Source organism: Rhea pennata, chromosome Z (genome assembly GCF_028389875.1).
Source record: "Rhea pennata isolate bPtePen1 chromosome Z, bPtePen1.pri, whole genome shotgun sequence".
NCBI classification, from domain to species: domain Eukaryota; kingdom Metazoa; phylum Chordata; class Aves; order Rheiformes; family Rheidae; genus Rhea; species Rhea pennata.
Genome location: NC_084702.1, coordinates 16,343,542 through 16,364,750, shown reverse-complemented (window position 1 = coordinate 16,364,750; position 21,209 = coordinate 16,343,542). Strand labels below are relative to the sequence as shown.

The 21,209-nt window shown below is 41.5% G+C and overlaps 1 protein-coding gene across 2 annotated transcripts in view; it reads right to left on the bottom strand.

Annotated features, from left to right (window-relative positions):
• Window positions 1–790: 790 nt before the first annotated feature.
• The window catches only part of RCL1 (RNA terminal phosphate cyclase like 1), a 32,767-nt gene continuing 12,348 nt past the window's right edge, over window positions 791–21,209 (bottom strand). The window contains exons 5-9 of one of the 2 annotated variants that reach the window (XM_062599482.1): window positions 19,920–20,044; window positions 18,301–18,426; window positions 15,174–15,330; window positions 7,684–7,787; window positions 791–2,361 (exon numbers count right to left, since the gene is read on the bottom strand). In XM_062599482.1, coding sequence (XP_062455466.1) covers window positions 2,211–2,361; window positions 7,684–7,787; window positions 15,174–15,330; window positions 18,301–18,426; window positions 19,920–20,044 — 663 coding nt within the window. In that variant the 3' untranslated portion in view covers window positions 791–2,210. The remainder of the gene's footprint in view (window positions 2,362–7,683; window positions 7,788–15,173; window positions 15,331–18,300; window positions 18,427–19,919; window positions 20,045–21,209) is intronic. The other variant, XM_062599483.1, reaches the window with a different exon arrangement.

The window sequence follows — 21,209 nt, the reverse complement described above, 5'->3', positions numbered from 1 at the left end:
CATGTATGTATATATGTATTTTTCTCTCCATCCTGTAAAGCAATAAGCTTTGAGTCACAGAAAGCAGTTTGTTGCAGACCTATGCAATCTGGTTGTTTTCTCTCAGCAGGGCTAAGGGTTAGCAACCCAACTTTAACATCAAGGTTTGGTTAAGCACAGGTAATTTTATAACATAAGTACTCTATTGCTATGGAATCTGCTGCCTGGGTAATGCATTGTCATTTGAATGTCTGCTGTAAGTGGAACATTTGGAAATGTCAGAACTTCAAAAGCTAAAAGCTTTAAAAACTTTAAAGGCAATAAAGCTCTTAACTTTTGAAGTTCTGACAATGCTTTCCAATTTTTATTTATGCTGATTTTAGAAATCTGAGCTGTGCTCCAAATTTGTATCTCTTATTAGTAGATTTTATGTCTTTACTTTCGTGGCTACTAATCTCAGCTTGCGTTATTTCACCTTTTTGTTGTGAAAATGGCTCCCTGTGCTTAGAGTAATTTTTATTTGAAGAATTCCAAGATTTTTCATTGTATAAATGTTGACGGGGAGCAAGGTAAGAATACTCCTATGCCTGTCAGCCTTTTCTAAAGTAATTTTAAATTTAAAAAATATAAAGATTTGAAATCTTTTATTTTGGATTCTACTGTATTAGTTGGAGTTTCCCCATCTGTACCTTAAGTTTTGGAAAGCTATTAAACGGCCACCCTCTAAGACACAACCTCCCAAACCACTCTTTTCACAGATAAGTTCAAAATAGCTGTTTATTCTTTCAGTTACCAAACTACAGGGCTGGTGGAAAAGGTTTTGTTTTTTTAAAGGGAGAAATAAAATCTTATTTAGAAAAAAATTCTTTATTTTTCCAAAATATGTTTAGACAGATTGCAACAAGAACAAAGTACAGTACAAAAATGACTCACAGTCTCCAAGAGCTCATAAATCACCAAATTCCTACCTTTTTGTCAAAGTTCTGTTTGGGTCCAATATACATTTTTCATATTAGAGAGGAAATGCCCACTCTATAGTAGCATTGGATAAAGTTTATAAGACCATTATAACACAGTCACTAGTATTTGCCATATATACCAGCTTTTGACGTGGATTCACTTTACCACAAACTCATTTCAATGAGCCTAACCTGAAGCCCAGTATAACTCACTCTCTTTATATCAGGTGTTCAGCATTAACTTCAGCAGGTTTGCCCAGAATCTACCGAAAGCCTTTCTCGGCTATGTCTTTTTATCCCGATATGAACCATTAGCACTGATTAATCCAAACAGTGGCCATCCATGATAATCCACTCTTCCCAGAATGGAGCAGCTGCACTAACTATGCTGGCACAAACTGAATATAGTTTTATTCCTCAAAGCCTATACAGCTTTGTTGCTACCCTTCACAACCAGCCGTAAACTGCAGTTTGCGGCATGCCAAACAAACCTGACGGGAATATACAGAATCATTTGAAAACTGCAAGGAGATTTCTTCTGCAGCTTCTTGCAAAGCAGGCTAGAATAAACAAGTATGGGCTGTGATCTTTTCTGCAGCATTCTCCCATTAAAGAAAATTAAAAGACATAGTTTTTCAGCTCTGCAAAACTACCATTTGGCCAACCTGAACAGGAGCAAAGCATTTGACAAGTTCTATGCATACATGGTATATGAATCAGAAATTATTGCTCCAGCTTGTACCAGAATTTCCATGCCAGTATTATCTCTGCAATTACTCAAAGAATCTAATGTTTCTGTTGTGATCATTTGTTTTGCACTGCAAGTCTCATTTTGGTCAATCCTGTTTCCCTTCTCTATCTAAACCTTTCAGAAAAAGCTAAGAGTGAAGCTTGAAGATACACATAATGACAAGTAGAGGAGCACCCATTGCATTTAAGGCTTGAGGGCATGGGAAGAGGGGCACAAGAATGTAAGAGGCACCTGTGTCCCATGCACTGGAGCACAGTGCAAGAAGTCCCAAGCCAGCTGAGACTCTGGCCAGCCATTCCATGCAGCACAATAGCAGCATTGTGTTCATATACAATACAGGCCTAAACAGCCTGAAGGCAGCTTTATTGTTTACATGCAGCAAGCTTGGGTACCTCTGCACTGGGATCACCGCTGGTTTTCCTGGTTCCAGAATAAGCACAGGGAAAGGTAGGTTCTCACATTGTTATATCAGATCTTTCCGGTGTTTTCTGTCACCCCATTTCAGAAAATCTGCAGATGTTTTATCTTATTGTTTTACTCAGGTTGGAAAATCCAACGCCGACACATGTCATTAAAACTTTCTCCCCACCCTTGTGGTCCTCCTCAGGGGACTTTGTTTCAATTTTAAACATGATCTGGAAGAAGCTTCGCAGGTGTCGCAGAAACTCAATTCTGAAGGAGAGATAACAAACAGAGTGTAAGAAACAAAATAAAAAGCTCATTAACAGTATCTTCTAGCATTAATTCCAGTGAGGTACGCACAAAGTCTGGCTCTGAGAATAGAGCAGAGAAGATTGCTTAATACAGAGAAATGAGTCTACAGGTCCCATCTTCCAAAAATTGTTCTCACTTGCATTATGGAAGTGGCTAGTGAACCACCTGCTGAAACCACTGCCTTCCATGTATAAGCAGAGATAAAAGGAATAACCTGTAACATAGCAGGGCAAACTAGTGAGGGAGACAGAGAAGATAAAGAGGAGGCATGGCCAAGTGAGGTCACTTACCCAAGAGGTGGACTCTCCATTACAGCCAGAAGAAACTGACCAACTCCTCCCCCACTCTCATTGTTTTAAGTAGAAATAAATTGAGATAGCCAAAAAGTTGGCCTTGGGGGCATGCTTTAAAAGATGGGATATCAGATTCTAAAGTATGTATTTGGATTGTATTACAAACTTCCCCACTGCTAAGTTAATGGTTCTTTAGACTCTCTTTCAGATTCTGGATTCTGCCTGTTTTCTTTCTTCATTTTCAGAAACAAAACAAAACAAAAAAACCTAGAAAAAAAAAATCCCTAAAAATCTAAGAACTTTTCCTTCATCATTTTAGAATCAGAAGCACGAAGAGACTGAATAGATACAGCCTCTGGCTAGAAACTAGAGGGACTGCCCCCCGGCTAGAGGGAAAGCAACAGAAAAATTGATGAGCAGTGCAAAAAAAAATAGAGAACATTTTTACTGACCTGCCCAAAACAGGGAACAAACAATTACACCGAAAAGCTATAAACAGAAAACTGTTAAATGCTCATGACGATTCTGGTCTTTTCTGGTCATAGTCATTAGCAAGACTGGAATCTCAAACTAAGCTTTAATCTTACAACAATTGGCATGTGCCCTTGTTAGATGAAGTTTAACCTTTGAGGAAGGAGTAGGTGCACATCCACTCCATTTGTTTGGCTGGCAACCTGGAAAAAGCCACTGCTGTACAAGCTGAGAGCATGTCGGTCACACTTATGTCATGACCCTAAATTAAGAGAAAGTACCCACAAAACGGGAAGCAGGAAGCCAAGGTGGTAGGACAGCCCCCACTGCAACATCACAAGGCCTCAAAACTCCTATTCCCAAAACTCTGGGACTGTCCAAGCATGGAGTACAGCAAAAGTCTTGGGAATAGGAATTCTTCAGGGAGGAACTTCCTATGACAACGAAAACAGGAGCAGGAATTGCCTTATCTGCCTGCATGCTACATACACCTTTCTACCCTACCTCCTGGGTTGGTGACCTGCTCATCATAGTCACCATAGCTTGCATCTCTCAAAGGACCAGGCAGCTTAAAGAATTAGTGTGTCTTATCCTTCATGACTCCCCAGCTGCACAGTTGTTATAATAGGCAAATAGGCAAATATGTTGGCACAAATTGTTAATAAAGTTGATGGGCAACAAGCTCCATACCAATCTGCCTTCTAAGCTGGGTTCTTTCCCAGAGCCCTGGCAGCACAACAAGAGAGCAGTCAAGCCCAAAACATCAGGAATGGGGAGTGCTGAACAGCAAGGAGGGCGCAGAACAAACTATGTAAATACCAAAGGCAGTATGGAGCCAAAGGCTAGGCCACAATCCTACGGGCTGCTCAGCAAACTCTGCAACACGTCTCTGGGATCAGTTCAACCTGCACCTCTCTCTGTACATATATAGTTTATCATGCTTCCTCTAGCTCTTCCTCCTTTAGAATAAAGGCAGAGTGAGGGAAAAGAAAAAAAACAGGGCTTTGCCACAGCCTCCATACAGAAAGAGAGAGACTTGGTGGGAGAGAAAGAGAGGCTGCCTAGGGACATTGAGGGAGAACTTGCAGACAGTGTGAGGTTGGCTCTGCCTAGAAGCAATGAAAGCACAAGCGGCAAGAACTCTACTACAAAAGGAGAAAAAGGAGAGGAAAACAGTGATCTGTAACAAGGGGAAGTAGAGAGGGAGTTTGTACTAGCTTGAAGGTGTTTAAGATCAGGTGTGGGAAGGTTTACATCCCAAACAGTAGAGGCAGCACCAAATATGCATGGACAGACTGAGAGAGCAAGAGTATAAAGCAGTTTTATTTTGACTAAAATTTGAAGTGTATGTTTGAGCAAGAATAGGACAGAGCTGAACACCTTTCCAGACTCGGGGAGAGCAGAGTGAGCCACACGAGAGATTTCCCTCAGGGCCTGCCAGTTTCAAATTAAAAATCACTGTACTACCAAAAAAGGAAAAAAGAAAAAAAGCATTAAAAAGTTTGTTTACATAAATGCCCTCTTTTCCCAGCAGCCTGTTAAGTGACATAAAGAGGTACATATCCACTTCACCCATTTGAGCTTACTGTCAGGGCAAAGCAACCAGCCAGCAGATCACCACTGCCAGAGCAGACCATGGCACGGACAACAGCTTCCTTATTCATTTGCTCTTAAAATAGAGCTCACTGTCACAGAGCTCATGCAAGCGGCACCCAGCCACAAATGCAGCACTGGGGGAAGTGGGGGGACCCTGCAGCCACACAACCGTCCCCCTTCAAGTTTGCCCCAGTCATGCTGGCGAGAGGAGGAGAAGGCTGTCACTCATGGAGATGAAGCGATGCACAGCCTCAGTCAGCAGTTCCTGGACATGCCTGGTGCCCTATGCCCCATTTGGAAGCCCAGGGCACCCCCAATGCTACATCCCATGGCATGCCAAGGAAGTTTGTAAGTTAGCGAGCCCACTCAAAGGGGCTGGATTTTGAACATGAGCAGGTCCCTGGTTCTCCGTGTGGGAGCATTTGTGCTGCTGCAAGCCCAACACATTGTGAAGCCCTGAGGATGGTGAGTTAGGCATGTGCCGACAGGCTGCTTTCTAGTGGTTTCCACATAAATGGGAGTGGGAAAGAGCAGCAAAGAAAAAGCAGCAGCAGCCACAGATAAGCATGTCCAACTAAGCAGAGATTGCCTCCTCTTGCCTGTCTCTTGTCCAGTAAAGTTCAGACTTCTGTTTGATCTCAGCCCTCTTCTTCCCTTTATGCTTTATGTATGTGCTGCTGCTCTGCCTTGTCCAATTGCCCTCTACCCTTTTGGGTGGTCTTGCGTCATGCATTAAAGCTCTGAAGCAGTTAAAAAATGTAGTTTCATAGAATCATAGAATGGTAAGGTTGGAAGGGACCTCTAGAGATCATCTATCTAGTCCAACCCTCAAATGAGTGGCCCATACGTGGATCAAACCCGTGACCTTGGCATTATTAGCATCACACTCTAATCAACTGAGCTGGTTTGTTCAACTTTCTCCAGAGGATGCAGGAGAACTTTCTTTTTCCTTTTAAAGGACAGTCATGCCTGTAACAATGATTCCCCTTTGCTCTTCCTCTTTTATTCTCTGGTTTATCCTGTGCTTTCTCCCATTCATCTGCATGCTGAGGCCCAGCCTGAAAGACTCTAATCTCTTGCAGGATTTTAGATGTGATACTGTATATACTTCAGTGCAGCAGCAACACAGCCAGCACTTAACATCTGATTTTAAGTTCAATTTGGCAGACAGGTGCTCAATTCTGCAACATCCACAATATAAACCAAGAGGAGAAAATCCAAATAGCCACAAGCTAAGTGGTCTTTCTAGGGCTAGAGTCTCCAACAGCATGCCTGACAGCCCTGTTCAGCACATGGCTCCCCATAACTTTAGCAGAGGAGAGTGTCTCTCAGGTAACTATGCAGTTACACGTGGAATCTATTTTCTCATTGCGCTGGACATATTCCAAAGCACCACGTCTCCTCACAGCACTCTAAGCCACCAGGTGAACTGTCACGTTTGTGCTGCATTGTGCTAGACAGGGAAGTCAGTTTACAGTAAATGGTTTATAAATAGCTTTGGATTCTGTGGGTTGAAAGTGTTAAATGCAGAAAAGATATCACAGGCCCAAGAGAGAAGAGTAGGGACAATATAGCATGAAAGTATTGTAATTCATTTCAAATTCAGTTCAAAAATGCTCTCACAAAATCTGCTGAACTGCTTTGGAGCTAAACTTCCCAATCCCTAACTAGCTGCATTAGTGAGGGCAAGGCATGCTACAGACAGAGTGATTCAAGCTCACGTGACACGCTGCTTCACAACATCTGCTCCTGACCTTCATCCTGGCCATACACCCCCAGACTGGGAGAAGCAACATCCATTTGAAATCAACCCGCTTAAAATCATGTGTTCACCTGACTTTCATAGTATCAGAAAAAAAAGAGGGAGAGAGAGAGAGAGAGAGAGAGAGAGAGAGAGAAAGCACTGGTTTGTTTCATACACTTAACTGTGCACTTCAAACACTGCTATGTACTCTAAGCCTTTCATATGGACTTACTTTTCAAGAATTACTTTTCCCCTATGCAATGGGAGGCTTCCCCTTCTCTCCCTCAAAGTCTGATGGATGTTGTTTCCAAGGTCTCAGGGGTTTGACAGCACTGAGGCAATTGCTAGCTATCACGTGATGGCACCACCATTCTTCAGTTATCACAGTACTGTACCTTTCACGTATACAGCACCGGTACCATGATAACCGAAAAAGGACAGTTCATGGTCTTGTTGTTTGGTTATCATTGTCAGATAAACAACCCTCCACCCCTGTCCTGATCAAAGAACAACAGTTCAGTCTCTGAACAACTGTGGTCTAGTCAATCACTTGTCAACCAGCTAGACTAAATGAAATTCTTGATACAGATGCACTTTATCCTAACTTGTGTGTTGTAATGAGCAAAATGAGAAGAAATGTATCACCTTTCTCTCCTCTAAAGCATTACCAGCTGCAGACAAACGTTTAGTAAAAACAGGCTAAAAAACAAGATAGAAATCCACTGCATGAGAGGACTAAAGCTCTGAGGCTGCAGATAGGCTCCATGAGTTGAACTCCAGAGCCCCTTCCTTTGGGCTGTCGTATCTTTGGCATGTGGCTAGCCATTCAAAACACATTCAATTTACTGCCAGAGCTACAGGAAGATCACTAGGAAAACACAGCAGCATATGCTAGGCAACAAAAAGCTAACTGATGCAGACATCCAATCCAAGACCAAGATCCAACAAAAAGCCCCATCTCTTCAATTTTAATTGCCTCAGAACCAGGCAGTAAGGAATCACCTTCCAACCTGTACAAATAAATACAAGGTAATTTAACCACATGTCTCTTTTGAAGATGGAACAAGTTGTTCTACTCACAGCCACAGGCAAAGTCTTCCATATACAAAAACTAGTTTGCAGTATAACTAGCAAATTAAATGAGACTGGATAATTAAGCTGAATGAAACAACTTACGTGTATGGAGACAGAGGTCCCAACAGGATTTTGGAAACATCCTGTTGTCCAAGGGTCATGAGGAGCAGAGCAAGGCTCTGGTTTGTTGAATCTACACAGCCTCCCTGCAAACCAAAAATGTTTCAGTAATTAATCTCTGTACAAACCAGAAACTGGGATAAGAGGAAAGTAATAGAGGAGAAGGATTGACTTAAAAGGCTGAATAACCGCTATAACCTCTCTCAATTTTTAAGGGTCAAAAATATAAAATCTAGATTTTGTACCAATGACATTAATTTCACAGTTGGGGTTAGGAAAGGAATAGAAGTAAAAACAAAACAAAACAATACAATACAATAACAATGTCACATTAAAGCACTCTACCCATTCTTCCAACCTGTTCACTTTAACATCACAGAATGAAAACAATGAAGGATTTCTGAACTTTAATGAACAACTTCAAGCATCAGGGAGAAGTGAACTTCTGCATTTCATTCTTTGCGGTCAACTGAAAATTCAGTTCCTTAATAGTTCATGTGCATTTGAAGATTATTGATGCATCTGAATTGCAGTACTTCAACATTTTAAAATGAATTTTGGACAAATAGTTCAGCTGTAACAGCCTCAAAACAGCAAGTTAAAAGTTGTTTCCTACACCTCCACCAAAGCCCATACTGCTAATTTTTGTGTTTTACGTTTGCATTTCCCCCTGTATTTATAATAGAAAGAAATGTATTTGTTGCTATGTGAAAGAGCCACACACAAAATTATGTAGAACTCAAATACTACACTCAAGTGAAGAAACAGAATCACAGAATTGGCAAGGATGGAAGGGACCTCTGGAGATCATCTAGTCCTGCTCAAGCAGGGTCACCTACAGCATGTTAGACAGGGTTGCATCCAGGTGGGCCTTGAAGATCTCCACAGAAGGAGACTCCACAACCTCTCTGGGCAACCTGTGCCAGGGCTCCGTCACTCTCACAGGGAAAGAAATTCCCCCTCACGGTCAGGCGGAACTTCCTTTCAATTTCTGCCCATTGCCTCTTGTCCTGTCACATGGGACAACTGAAGAGAGTTTGTCCCCATCCCCTTGACACCCTCCCTTCAGGTACTTGTACACATTGATCAGATCCCCCCTCAGGCTTCTCTTCCCCAGGCTGAAGAGGCCCAGCTCTCACAGCCGTTCCTCATAGGGCAGGTGCTCCAGCCCTCTGATCATCTTCGTAGCCTTACGCTGGACTCTCTCCAGTAGCTCCATGTCTCTCTTGTCCTGGGGAGCCCACAACTGGACACAGTACTCGAGATGAGGCCTCCCCAGGGCTGAGGAGAGGGGCAGGATCACCTCCCTCCACCTGCTGGCAACACTCTTACCAATGCACCCAAGGACACCATTGGCCTTCCTGGCCACAAGGGCACATTGCTGGCTCATGGTCAACTTGTCACCCACCAGCACTCCCAGGTCTTTCTCTGCAGAGCTGCTCTCCAGAAGGTCAGCCCCTAGCTTGTATTGGTGCCTAGGGTTATTTTTCCCTAGGTGCAGGACTCTGCACTTGCCCTTGTTGAACCTCAGGAGGTTCCCCTCCGCCCAGCTCTCCAGCCTGTCCAGGTCTCTCTGAATGGCAGCACAGTCCTCCGGTGTCAGCCAGAGTCAGCCAGAGTCAGCCACTCCTCCCAGCTTGGCATCATCAGCAAACTTGCTGAGGAGGCACTCTGTCCCCTCATTCAGGTCATTGATGAAGAAGTTGAACAGGATGGGACCCAGTACTGAGCCCTGGGAGACGCCACTAGCCACAGGCCTCCAACTAGACTCCAGGCCACCCCTCTGAGCTCTGCCATTTGGCCAGTTCTCAATCCACCTCACTGTCCACTCGTCTAACCCACACTTGCTGAGCTTCTCTAGGAGGATGTTCTGGGAGACAGTGTCTAAAGCGTTGCTGAAGTCAAGGTACGCAACATCCACTGCTCTCCCCTCATCTACCCGGCCAGTCATTCCATCATAGAAGGCTATCAGGTTGGTTAAGCAGGATTTCCCCTTGGTAAATCCATGCTGACTATTCCTGATCACCTTCTTTTCCTCCATATGCTTGGAGATGACATCCAGGATGCTGTTCCATCACCTTAGCAGGGATGGAGGTGAGGCTGACTGGCCTATAGTTGCCTGTGTCCTCCTTCTTGCCCTTCTTGAAGACTGGAGTGACACTGGTTTTCTTCCAGTTATGCATGGTACATGCAGGGTAAGTTGTTTTGTATTGGGGGAGGTAATTATAATGAATATATAAATTGGAATTGGAAGGCTGGTTGTTTATAAAGTCTGAAAATAAAACTAAAAATTATTTAAAATTAAATATATTCATTTGAGAGTTATGTAGAGAATTTACCAACTACAACTATGCAAATAAATTGAAAATAGAAAAAATATCTGGCATAACATTCTTTTGGATTTTCTTCATATTCATTTGGTTCAAAGCCATGAGAAATCTGTGAACAGTTTCTAACTGAACCAGAGGCCTGATGCTAAACTCTCTGAACAGAATCTCTAGAAAGAGCAAAATTGGCAAGTAACCCTTTTAAAACTCTGTAACAAGGCAAACCAACAGCTTTGTGGGCAAGGAGCAGCCTGCCACCATTTTAAGAGGTATCACTACCATCCAAAAAGGTAAGAGAGGGGAAAAATGAAGTTAGGAATACACACATTGAGAAAACAATGCAACAACTTTGGTGCATTTAGTCAGCCAGAAGGCGGAAAGGAGGACCTTTCCAAGAAGAATTACTGAAGGTTTAATTTTCAAGATAGCTTTGCCTCACAGCAACAAATCTCAGCTCTGTTCTGAAAAATACTCTACATTTCATGCAAAGAAAGGATGTACCTTCATTATGTACCAGCTCCAAGGCCACCTACCTCCTAGCAGCTGCTCTGCTGTCTCCTACTGCAGCCCTTTTGGCGTTAACTGTGCAAAGCTACCATACCATCAAGGGGTTTATGCATTCAGTCTGATGTTCTTCATGGGACTGAAGAAAACCATGCTCTGTCTTGAGAAATCAAGGTACTTGCAGGATTTGTTAGTGCACCTGAAGTAACAGTTCTCACCAGCTGCGTTAGCAAATCTGAAACATCTCCAAGAAGCAGCTGGAAGCAGTTGAAAGTTTGGTAATAAGCATTTCAGATAGCAGCTTTCTGTATTTATAGTCAGTTAGCTCTTTACCACTTGCATGAAGCAAGAACTTTTTCTGAGCTTGTTTTCGTGCATGTGTTTTGTTTTCAAGCAAAAAACGTTATAAAATACCTATTTTTAAGACTTAAATTATACAAAGGCTTCAATAAGCATGGAGACAACCAAGTCCTGTGCAACACAGCAAAACATGATATATCCATCACATCTCAGCTACTTACGTAAGTCTCTCTTGCTGCAGTGAGTCAGAGTCATCCCTTCTATTGTTGTATATTAGCAATTCACTGTTATACCCACTCCCACATAGGCAGTTGCCATACAGGGAAATTAAGTGATTTGCCTGTAATCAAACCCTGAGAGAGCAGCAACCTATGTCTAATGACACACCAGCATATGCCTCTCCCAAGGAGGCCAACTTTTATCTCTCAATCCACCTGCTGCTTACTCAAGAGTCCAAAACCAAAGCAATCTTCCCACTGGAACTGCGATGGGTGAAGTCTGAGCCAAAGTATTGATGCTTGTGCCAAAATGGCTGGCACTCATTAGCAGTTCAAGATGCAGCTTCTAGACCATATTACTTCAATTTATGGCAGTTTCTCCATTATTGGAGCACAGCAAGATCCAGCAGACAATTAGAGAAACAGATTTCTTAAAATCCAGTCCGTTTTGAAATGTGGCAATAAAACTACTACAGTCTACATACACGTACAAAAATGATTTCAGATATTGGACAACAGTGTTTCAAAGAGGATTGTCCTTCTGTGCTTGCCTCTTGGTTCAATTTAGTCTTGGCAGTGTTTTGGCTTAAGCACAGTTTCCTTGCTTACCTGTGCATACATACTTGTGTGCCTCAAGAAACCTGAGATTTTTTTAGTCATCTCACCTCTGGCTAAATAAGAAAACAGCCCTACATCTCCCGCCCTCTCAAGCCTCCATTAAAAACTCACCCTTGCCTTATGAAGTAGCTCAGACTTAAATAGGCATTGCATCCTCCTCTGGTTCTCCTCATTGCAAGGAATATTAACATACAATTCTTTTCCAATTCTTCCTGGCCTTCTCATTCTGCCATCCATCATTTACATGAAGTTCCCATAACTAGCAGCTTTCAAAGACAAGGGGAAAGTTCATGTTCGCCTTCAACAATTAAGCTCAGGAAGGATTTGTAAGGACAATGCTGATCTTTCAGGGTTACTGTAATTAGCACTGTGCCAGTCGTTCTTAGTCTATTAGCCCTGGCATCCTTCAGTCAATAAATGCACACAAATCAAGCTCCAGGGATTGAGTAGTATGTCCTCTTAAATTTTTTTAAGGTTTAGGAAAGGAAGCATTTAACATTAAGTTGTCATTGTAACAGATGTTTCAGGGCCCTTTAAACAGTACTGAACTCTGGTAGGTTTGCAGGTGACTGACTTCTACAGCAAATCACCTCCAACGTTGCTAGGATGCCCCTTTCTGACCTATAGTCAAAGACAGAGTGAGAAATAGTCTTATGCAGTAAAATTCATCTCCAGTAGGGAATCTAACCACAGGGAGAGAATTTTACTTTTGAATCATATATTTAGTGATCAGCCAGTGTAAAGAGAGTAGGACTTCAGGACTGCCTGCTCAGAGCAACCTGTTCTTGTCCCAGGCATGGCTTTGCCAGGATGCAAATTTCATACTGTTTTATCAGACAGCTAATCCATAAATTCAGGCAAAGAAACTTAGTAAATAGTTTCTTAAAAATAAGCAAATATTGCATACTTTGCAAGGTGTTTTTATATCTTCTCTGTGGTCAACATTGGATCACACTGACCTAAGTTAAAGAAAGTGAAGTCAGTGACAAAGTCCATCTTTCCAAATGCCAGCCTAGGGCCCTGTGTGAATCTGTGCGCCTGTCAGTCATGCACAAGTTCAAGAGTGAGTTCTGAAAACTACAAAACAGAAGACACTTGCCTATGACAGGTGTGGGGAATGTATGAACAGTGAATGAGGGCTTGGCTTCCAGTAGATAAGCAGCACCACTACCAGACAGCCTCACAAACAGCAATTTTTCCTTGGAGAATGGCTGCAGGGAAGGGTGGAAAGCAGTCAAGGCACTGCTCAGTACTTGTCAGTCACTCTTTGGCCTGATCTAAAGACGACCACAAGGGAAAAAACTTTCCAGAAAGCCTGCTGTGCCATGGCAGATCACAGCTAACAATCTCATTCACAAACAGGAGAACTTGATCTCCAAAGACACTGAAACCTGATGGCCCATCACCTTAACATTCAAAGACTTGCCTGATCCAAGGATTCCCTGTTTCTTCTCCAAACACATTTCTCTGCTTTCCTAGGATATCCTCACTATCCTGGTCTGCTTTGCAGAATTTGACTCATCACATTCATATGGCTGCAGTCTACAACAGTAGTGCAGACAACTGGTCATAGCCTTTCTAGATATCCTTATTTTGCAGGTTCTCTGGCATCTATCTCTGTGAAAGTATAATATTTGGACAGACTCCCTTACTTGTTTCAAACTATCAATTGCTGGATGGTTTTCAAAGGAAAATAAGCAACTACTGTTGCTGATAAAAACATGAGGAAATGGGACTGTTTATGCCTCCTATCATCTGACTCTCCAAACATCTTTTCCAAGAGGTTTATGCAAAGCAACAGATGTACTGAATTTCAGTTCTTTTTCAAAGACTGAAGCTGCAATATTCTACAGTTCATCCTATTTAAATAAAAATAGCTGGCTGTCACCATACTGAATTGCTCGAGAAACACACAGATGTTTCATCACAGTGAGTACTTGTTGGCTTACCATGTATATTCAGAGCTGAACTTCCAAATGCAAGGCATCTCAACTGTACTCAGGAAGAACATTTGCTTACAGCATTTGTGTTAGATAAGAACCCTGGGTTAGAAACAATTCCTCGCAGTTTTGCAGATATTCACATATCCAGTCTGGACAGTCAGCAGAGCTGCTCAAGCCTGTAACTATATTGGTAGTCCATGATTGTCTGTATGACACAGTCCTTCATAAGCACCTATGCAGCTCACTCAGGAAAGGAAAATGACATCTTTTCCACTGCTTGCATCTACGTGGAAAGGAAGAGCTAACAATTTAGCTGGGGAACCCAAGCATTGATTCAAGAGAGAGAGAAAATGTAGTATCAAAGTTTGTTTATAGCACCCAGGTATTTGCATTTCCCCTATCCTCTAAAACCATGGTACACTTAAGAATAAGTTTTAGACATGTGGAGTGGAAGAAGGACCATTTTCCTTCAGGAATGTCACAATTATACTTGAGTTCCAGCGTATACTGAAGAAATAGAGACAAAATGCTAATGGAAGACAGAATGAAATATTAATTGAGTAAGTGGGCTAGCTAGTTATTCAAACAGAGAAAGAAGGGTTTATATCAAGCAAAGCAAAAAATAGCATAAACACAGTTAAGTGAGCTAGCACAAGCACAGATGTGTGAGATTAAGAAGCATTTTTATAACTAAGTTACCAAACACAGACTCTCATTAATGACATTTTAATGTTTTGTAAGTACAATCAGGTTACTGCAAATTCAAAGCAATTATTTTCTTAACCACCGAGTACAATTTGTAGATGGCTGCCTCCTAAAGGCCAAATATGCTTTGTCAATACTAATAGCTACCTATTTTGACATTTATTGAGATACACAACAAAAGCACTTATGTTCCTTGTTACATCAGAAACTCTCACTATGATTCTAATCACCAAATCATTTGTAAGACTGTCATCCACACATAAACCTCACCACAAATGAAAACAAGCATTTCTAATACAAAAAATTACACTGTGGAAGGTTGTAATGCACTCAGATTTCTAAGTAAACACTGTTTTAGCTCCTTTCCAAGGAACCATTTGGCTAATTCCTCATACAAGCAACAGATCTCAACACATTTGACTGTCATCACCACAACAAATATTGAGACTAGCTGCTCTTTCTTTTTTTCTTTCTCACAACTCCACCCACTCAGAATGCCCCATTTCCACCACTGGTTTCAGAGCTCTGACTCACAACTCCACCTTGATATTAAAAACAACAACAGTCCATGTAAAACTAACTGAACTCTCACGCAACAAAATCAGTTTGTCTCTGATGTGATTCATGGTAACACAGCTTGGGGACAGGAAAGAGCATGGCACAGTAAGTCATTATACAGTTCATAGAACAATTTGAAAACACTTCTCACCTGGATTAAGAAGACTCTACCTGCATCAGATCACTTCTCTCACTGGATCTAAGCCAGTCTGAGGGTGCTCTGAAATCACTCCTTTACCTCAGGTAAAGGGCACCTTCTTTCCCTTCAGCTATACACACAGGCTATATTGGCCACTTACTCTGTAGATCTCCTCAAGCAGCAGCTTAGCACAGTTCTGGCCCAATTCCTCAGGCAACACAGCAGCTCCCTGGCCCTGAGGGTTTGAGGCTAGCTCAGCACTGAGAATAGTGCCATTGATGGTTTCTGCAACAAGGCATAAGCCAAAACCTGGAGATCTGAAAGAAAGGGAAAGAAAAGTGCTTTTGATTCAAGAATAAAACTAAGTAACAAGCTACGAACTAGTTCCAGTCCACTTCCTCCGCAAGCACAACAGCTCCACTCATGGGACAATACTGTGAATCTGGACTTCCTGAGAAACTCCCTGTTCCATACATTTGATTTACACTGGAAAAAACATTAACGCCAGCCCTTCTAGGTTAAAACCAGCAAAACTTGCCCCCAAATCCACTGAGCTGCATATTCCTGAAAAAAATTCTTAAAAATGACTGTCCAAGCCTTAGAAATACCCATCTTTATTAAAAAAGAAAACAACTCTCCCCGCCAAGAAACCTCTTACACATTTGCTTAATTCACATCTGATAAACATTTCTAGAGGATCAGGAGCTTCTTCTCTGTCATATTAGAAAAACAAAAAAAAATCCCAAACCCAACAGCTTTCCTTAAGCAATCATTGTTTTGTCTGGAAGTTTCAGTATGTTGCAAGATCAAAGCATAATCACAGAACTGGTTAAGGGGAAAAAAAAGTTATATCTGACATCACTTATATTTCCAAACACTTCCTTTCGTTTAGATTTCAATGTCAGCCAATTCATTACAGCCATGTAAGAGTTCTGAACACAGTATCTGAAGAAAAATAAAACGACCTATTTTCCACAGAGCTCAGCATACTACAAAATGTTACTGTGAGCATTAGAAGCTTCTACTACAAGAAATTCACAATTCCTACTGCAAGAAATTCACAGATGACTGAATATAGCTTGCTGAGAAATTTTAACAAATGAAAATCAAAAGATCCTCTCATCCATAGGTCCTAGAGGGGCACCAGCAGCTAGCCATTAAAATAATGCTAGTTTAACTTTTCTCCACTTATAGTTTGACTCTGGCTGCCTCCACTACCACACTTCTTAATTAAAATGGTCCCAATGACCCAAAACTGTAAGGAATGTCACCAGCATCAACAAACCACAAAAACAAACACGAAACACAAGTACACACAAACTAACCCAGTATCAAGCAAAAACAATTCTTCTAGAGGCATTTCAGTAGGGAGGGAGTGAAAAAGTATCAGTGGTTCCCACCTACGCTTAACTGCCTGTGCTTGCTGAGCAGTGAAGAGGGGATGTTAAAAATGGCTCTCTTCTTTTCTTTCCTTTCCCTGGAACAGAGATCTACCAATCAAGACAGAAACAGTGACAAAAACACTGTTTCTTAAGGGCTACAATTTGGAGAAATATCCTTTAAAAAATATGTCCCCTAGCACATTTCCTTAATATTCAGTAGCATGTGGCAATCTGCCCAAACAAAAATTACAAACATCCAGTGTTTTATGCATTTGTAGACAGTATTAGGAACCATATGCACAGATAAACTTTCTCCTGCAAATTTTCAAAACAAACCAGAAGATCTCTGCCTAGATTCACAGCAGTGGTGGTAAAAGATAATCAGATAACGTATTTCCTGAAGCTGCTGGCATTGTGGAAGGGATTTAGTTCAATCCTTTATATTACAAGAGCCAGGCTTCATTTGGGCTGGGCACAGGCTGGTGCAACTAGTCCTCATTGAATGTGCTCATCACCACCCAGAGACAGCACTGGAAGCAACAAGATGCACAGCTTTCCCTCCCTGTCTTGCCAACACAAGCACTGGAAACCCAGCAGTACAAAGCTTTGCCAAAGTGGCATGAGACTAGTATCAAGCATATTGCAAACATATTGGCACCATATCCCTGTTGAATGTGATGGTAGGGCAGCATTAGCAAGCCATTAGCATCAGCAAGGTGGGGAGAGGACTTCAGTTTCTCTTCCTCTTTTGTTCTTTAGTCCTCTATACGGATTATCCATGAAAATGCAAGTGCATACTTCACTTTACTCTTTTACTTTATGGACAGATAAAAAAACCAAAATAACCTCTCTAAATCCCATACCTACCCAGAAAAGAAGGGTTCACTGTTAACAATCTGAAGCCACATGATTTACAGTCCTGGTATATTAAATATGATGAAGGACCCAAAAGGAAAAAAAAAATACTTTAGAGTCATTTTTTTTTTTTAGATTATTATAGACTTGCCAATGTAACAATTTATCTTTAGGGCAATACTTCAAATGGCATTTATACTGAATTTTCAGGAATGCTTCCAGAATCTAAACCTCCCTGAAACACACTTGAGACTTCTTCTGAACATTTTACCTCCACATTACATAAAAATGATGTTATCATTTAGCAGCATACAAAACTGTAACTGTTTAGAAGTGCTGAATACACAGCACACTATTAATAGCAATGGGTGGACCAAAACCCTTGTGTTGGTCTACCCATTAGTCCTGGAAGCATCCAACATTTCTGAAAAAAATGATAGATGAAGTATTTGTTTTTAGATGTTAGATGTAGATATGGCTGTTGATGTCTATGAGGTCTTTATTCCTGAAGTATTGGCCACAAAATCATTTATGGATTTTGTTCTCTTACCATGTCTTCCAGGAGAAGAGACATATTTTACACATACATGCACAAGGCAAAACCGAGATCAGAAGTTGCCTCAAGACTATACAGGATGTTTGTGGCCACAGGGCAAACACAACTACATCTCGAGATGCCATCTAGTGAGTAAATCTTTCCTAGTCACGTAGCTGATTGAACTCTATGCTTTAATGCCTGTTCTTGCCCCAGTCCCCTGAAATACCGCAGGACAACCATATCTACCCTTTTTTAATCAGCTCTTAGATGTTTTCAGAGATGGAAGGTCTTCCTGGCAACCCATTCTAACATGACAACAGCCCAGTAGTTTCAAGAGGAAAACAACAGTAACTTGTCAATCATTCCATCTCTTTTTGTAGTGAGTATTTATTCCAAGTCAGCAAAACCGAAGAGTGTGTTGTGAAGTTTAGTGAAGCAACAGATCAGAACACATCAGCAGACAAGCAGATGCAGAGTTGTATTTCAGTTAACTGTGAAAGCTGGATACTCACTTTCCAGAGTTGACCCCCTTCATATGATCTGTGTAGATATAAATGTCCGGAAGGAACTTATTCAGGATGCTCCTGGCAGACTCCACCATTCTGTTTGCCATCTGTGGTGATACTCTGACAGAGTATCTACACCTCTGAGCTAAGGAATTCATTGTAACACAGAGGAATTTGAATTAGATGATGGTTTAAATGACTAAATGTGGCCAAGAGCTTCCAATAAATTATTTCAGATAATGTGGTTTTGTCTTAGACATCTGTCATGAATCTTGGTCCACTTGCCAGCTCCAGCCTATACCTACAGAAACACAAGTGCTCAGTGTTTTCTACAATCTTTGCACTGATAAATCTTGAAGTGAGATACACAGAACATGGGCAGATCACCTTATTATCACTAGGTAAACACCTATCTTAAAGATGTCCCTTCACAATTTTCAGTTGCTGTTCTATCAACCTTCACTTTCTTATGATGCAGGAAGTCCTGCATGCTCTGCTCTTTCTGTAGTATTAAAAGATAGTAATGGGCAAGTTTCTCCTAAATTTGCAGCAAGAAATCCTATATTTCCATTTTTATTATGTAGAAATTATGTAACTGAAATTAAAGGCAAGTGGTAGAGCTATTTATGAGAGAGGTGACAGAAGCATAAGGAAGCGACTTTCTCCTCAGAAAGACCGTAACAAACACCATCACAAGCACACTGAGCTGCCTCCTTTGTTCTTCAACAGAACATACACCCAGTAAAACCACTCTCATGTGGGAGTACTTCACTGATCCAAATGCTGCAGCAGTAGAGTTCAAAGCATCCCATTCTCACAACTACAAGAGCACACAGTAAGGTATATGGAGGGCTGGGCTTCAAGCCTGTGCCTCTGGCAGGCAACCTACCCCATTCCTGCTTTTCCTTTCAAGCTGATCAAAGTCAGATCTCTAAGAACTACTGAACTACAAGAAGATCAATGCCCAAGAGAGAACAGGGCCTCATAAAATGCAAGCTTTAGCATTCCTTGCCTATAAGGGATTCCTGCCTTCTTCCTACGGGAACAGTAGATTTATTAAAGATACAGTACAGAAACAACAAGAGAGAAGGAAGGAAAAAACATTAATTCTATGTGGAATTATCTTTGCAAAAGTCAGTACTCCACAACAGTATTTTGCATTCTTTTCTTCCTGAGGGAAATATATCTTCTCCTACTTCCATCTCCAGTGGTACTACTGAAGGCTAAAGGGATAACAAACTGCTTTTTGTAACACAAGTAACTCCATTCATGTGTGCAGCGAGGTGTAAATGGAACTTAAATTAAAGTACTCATCTGACATCCAGCCATGATCATTAACAGCCACAATGTTCACTATTCAATGTGGAACACAACACTTCTCTGAATACAGCACCTTTGAGACACAATGCTGAGATCTAATTGTCTGTGTGATCCTTGTGCACAATGTCTGCAATATTTACAGAATGCTCTCTCTGCCGCCTTTAACAAGTGTAATAAAAGAAAAGAAAAGAAAAGAAAAGAAAAGAAAAGAAAAGAAAAGAAAAGAAAAGAAAAGAAAAGAAAAGAAAAGAAAAGAAAAGAAAAGAAAAGAAAAGAAAAGAAAAGAAAAGAAAAGAAAAAGATACGCTGTTCCTCTGATGCGCTTGATTTTGCCAGGGTCTGTGAATTGAATGGGCTGCAACACTTTCTTCACTGGACAGGCAAACAGTATTTCTCCACCACCTTTGGGAGGCATTCCTCTCCGGTTGATCTAGAAACAATAACAAAGGAGAAAACAGTTTAGTAAAGAGCAAAGAAAATGTACTTACACATTCAAAAGTGTTAACTTTTATCTCATATATAATAAGATCTTACCAGCAGTGGTATCATGTGAATACAAGCATGGAAAAAATAATCTTAAAGAGAGAAGTGGATCTTACACCAAATCTACCAGCAACAAGCAACTTTTTGTCAACCCTCTCATTTCAAATAGAGCAGGCATGACTTCTTCATAGAAGAAAAATCCATCTTTGCCAAGAAAGCAACCTTGTCTTAAAGCAGGTTTCTAATAACCAATCTGTGCCTCACCACTGAAGAAAATCTGTAAGAAGCTAATAGTTTTTCTGATGCTTAACATGCACGTGGGGGACCAAAATCAACTCATCCCCACAAATCAGATAAGCTTTCTTAAGCTGTCAAAACCAGCGGATGCTTGAGAACTTACACACTAGTTTAAAGTGCATCAAGTCAATCCTTTGCAACTTGTAACTAACACAAAGGTTTTGTCCAGGCATCCCAGGCACAGCCCCAACTTCTTTGGGCACTGCCATGGGGCTGGGAAGAGGACTGAGCAGCCACCTGCAGGTTGGGGTCAGGGAGCCTGTGGCTGGGCAGGAGCCAGGCCTGAAGCTGACACTGCTGCAGCATCACAGACGATGGCCCGGAGGTCAGTCTCCCCATGCTGGGCTGGGCTGGGGCTGGAGCTATGCAGGGGGAGGCTCTGGGCAGGGACAAGGAGGGCTGGTGGTGTTCCGGAGCCAACGCATGTTTTTTATTTATTATTATTTGTTTGTTTTCCTCTTAATTTTGAAAGACTGTAGGTTTTTTTTCCCCTCAACCTAAATGTCTCTTCTACATCCAGGCCTGTTGGGCTCACAGATAAAGAGTATAGTCTTTAGCGAAAAAGTTTCTTTACCGTACCCCTTTTAACTGGAAGCAAACCTCACTCACCCATACAACACAGGCCCAGCTGCCCTACTGGTGAAGGTGACAAAAGATTCTACTCTTATTCCCTGGCCATAACCATGGGGCAGGAAGAACAAGCAGCAAGAAAAGGCAAATAGAACGAACTGAAGAAAAACAAGAAAGCAAGAAGATGTCTCAGTCTCTGAGATCTCCCACAAGCTAAGAAAACACAATTGCCCTTATCCTCTCTA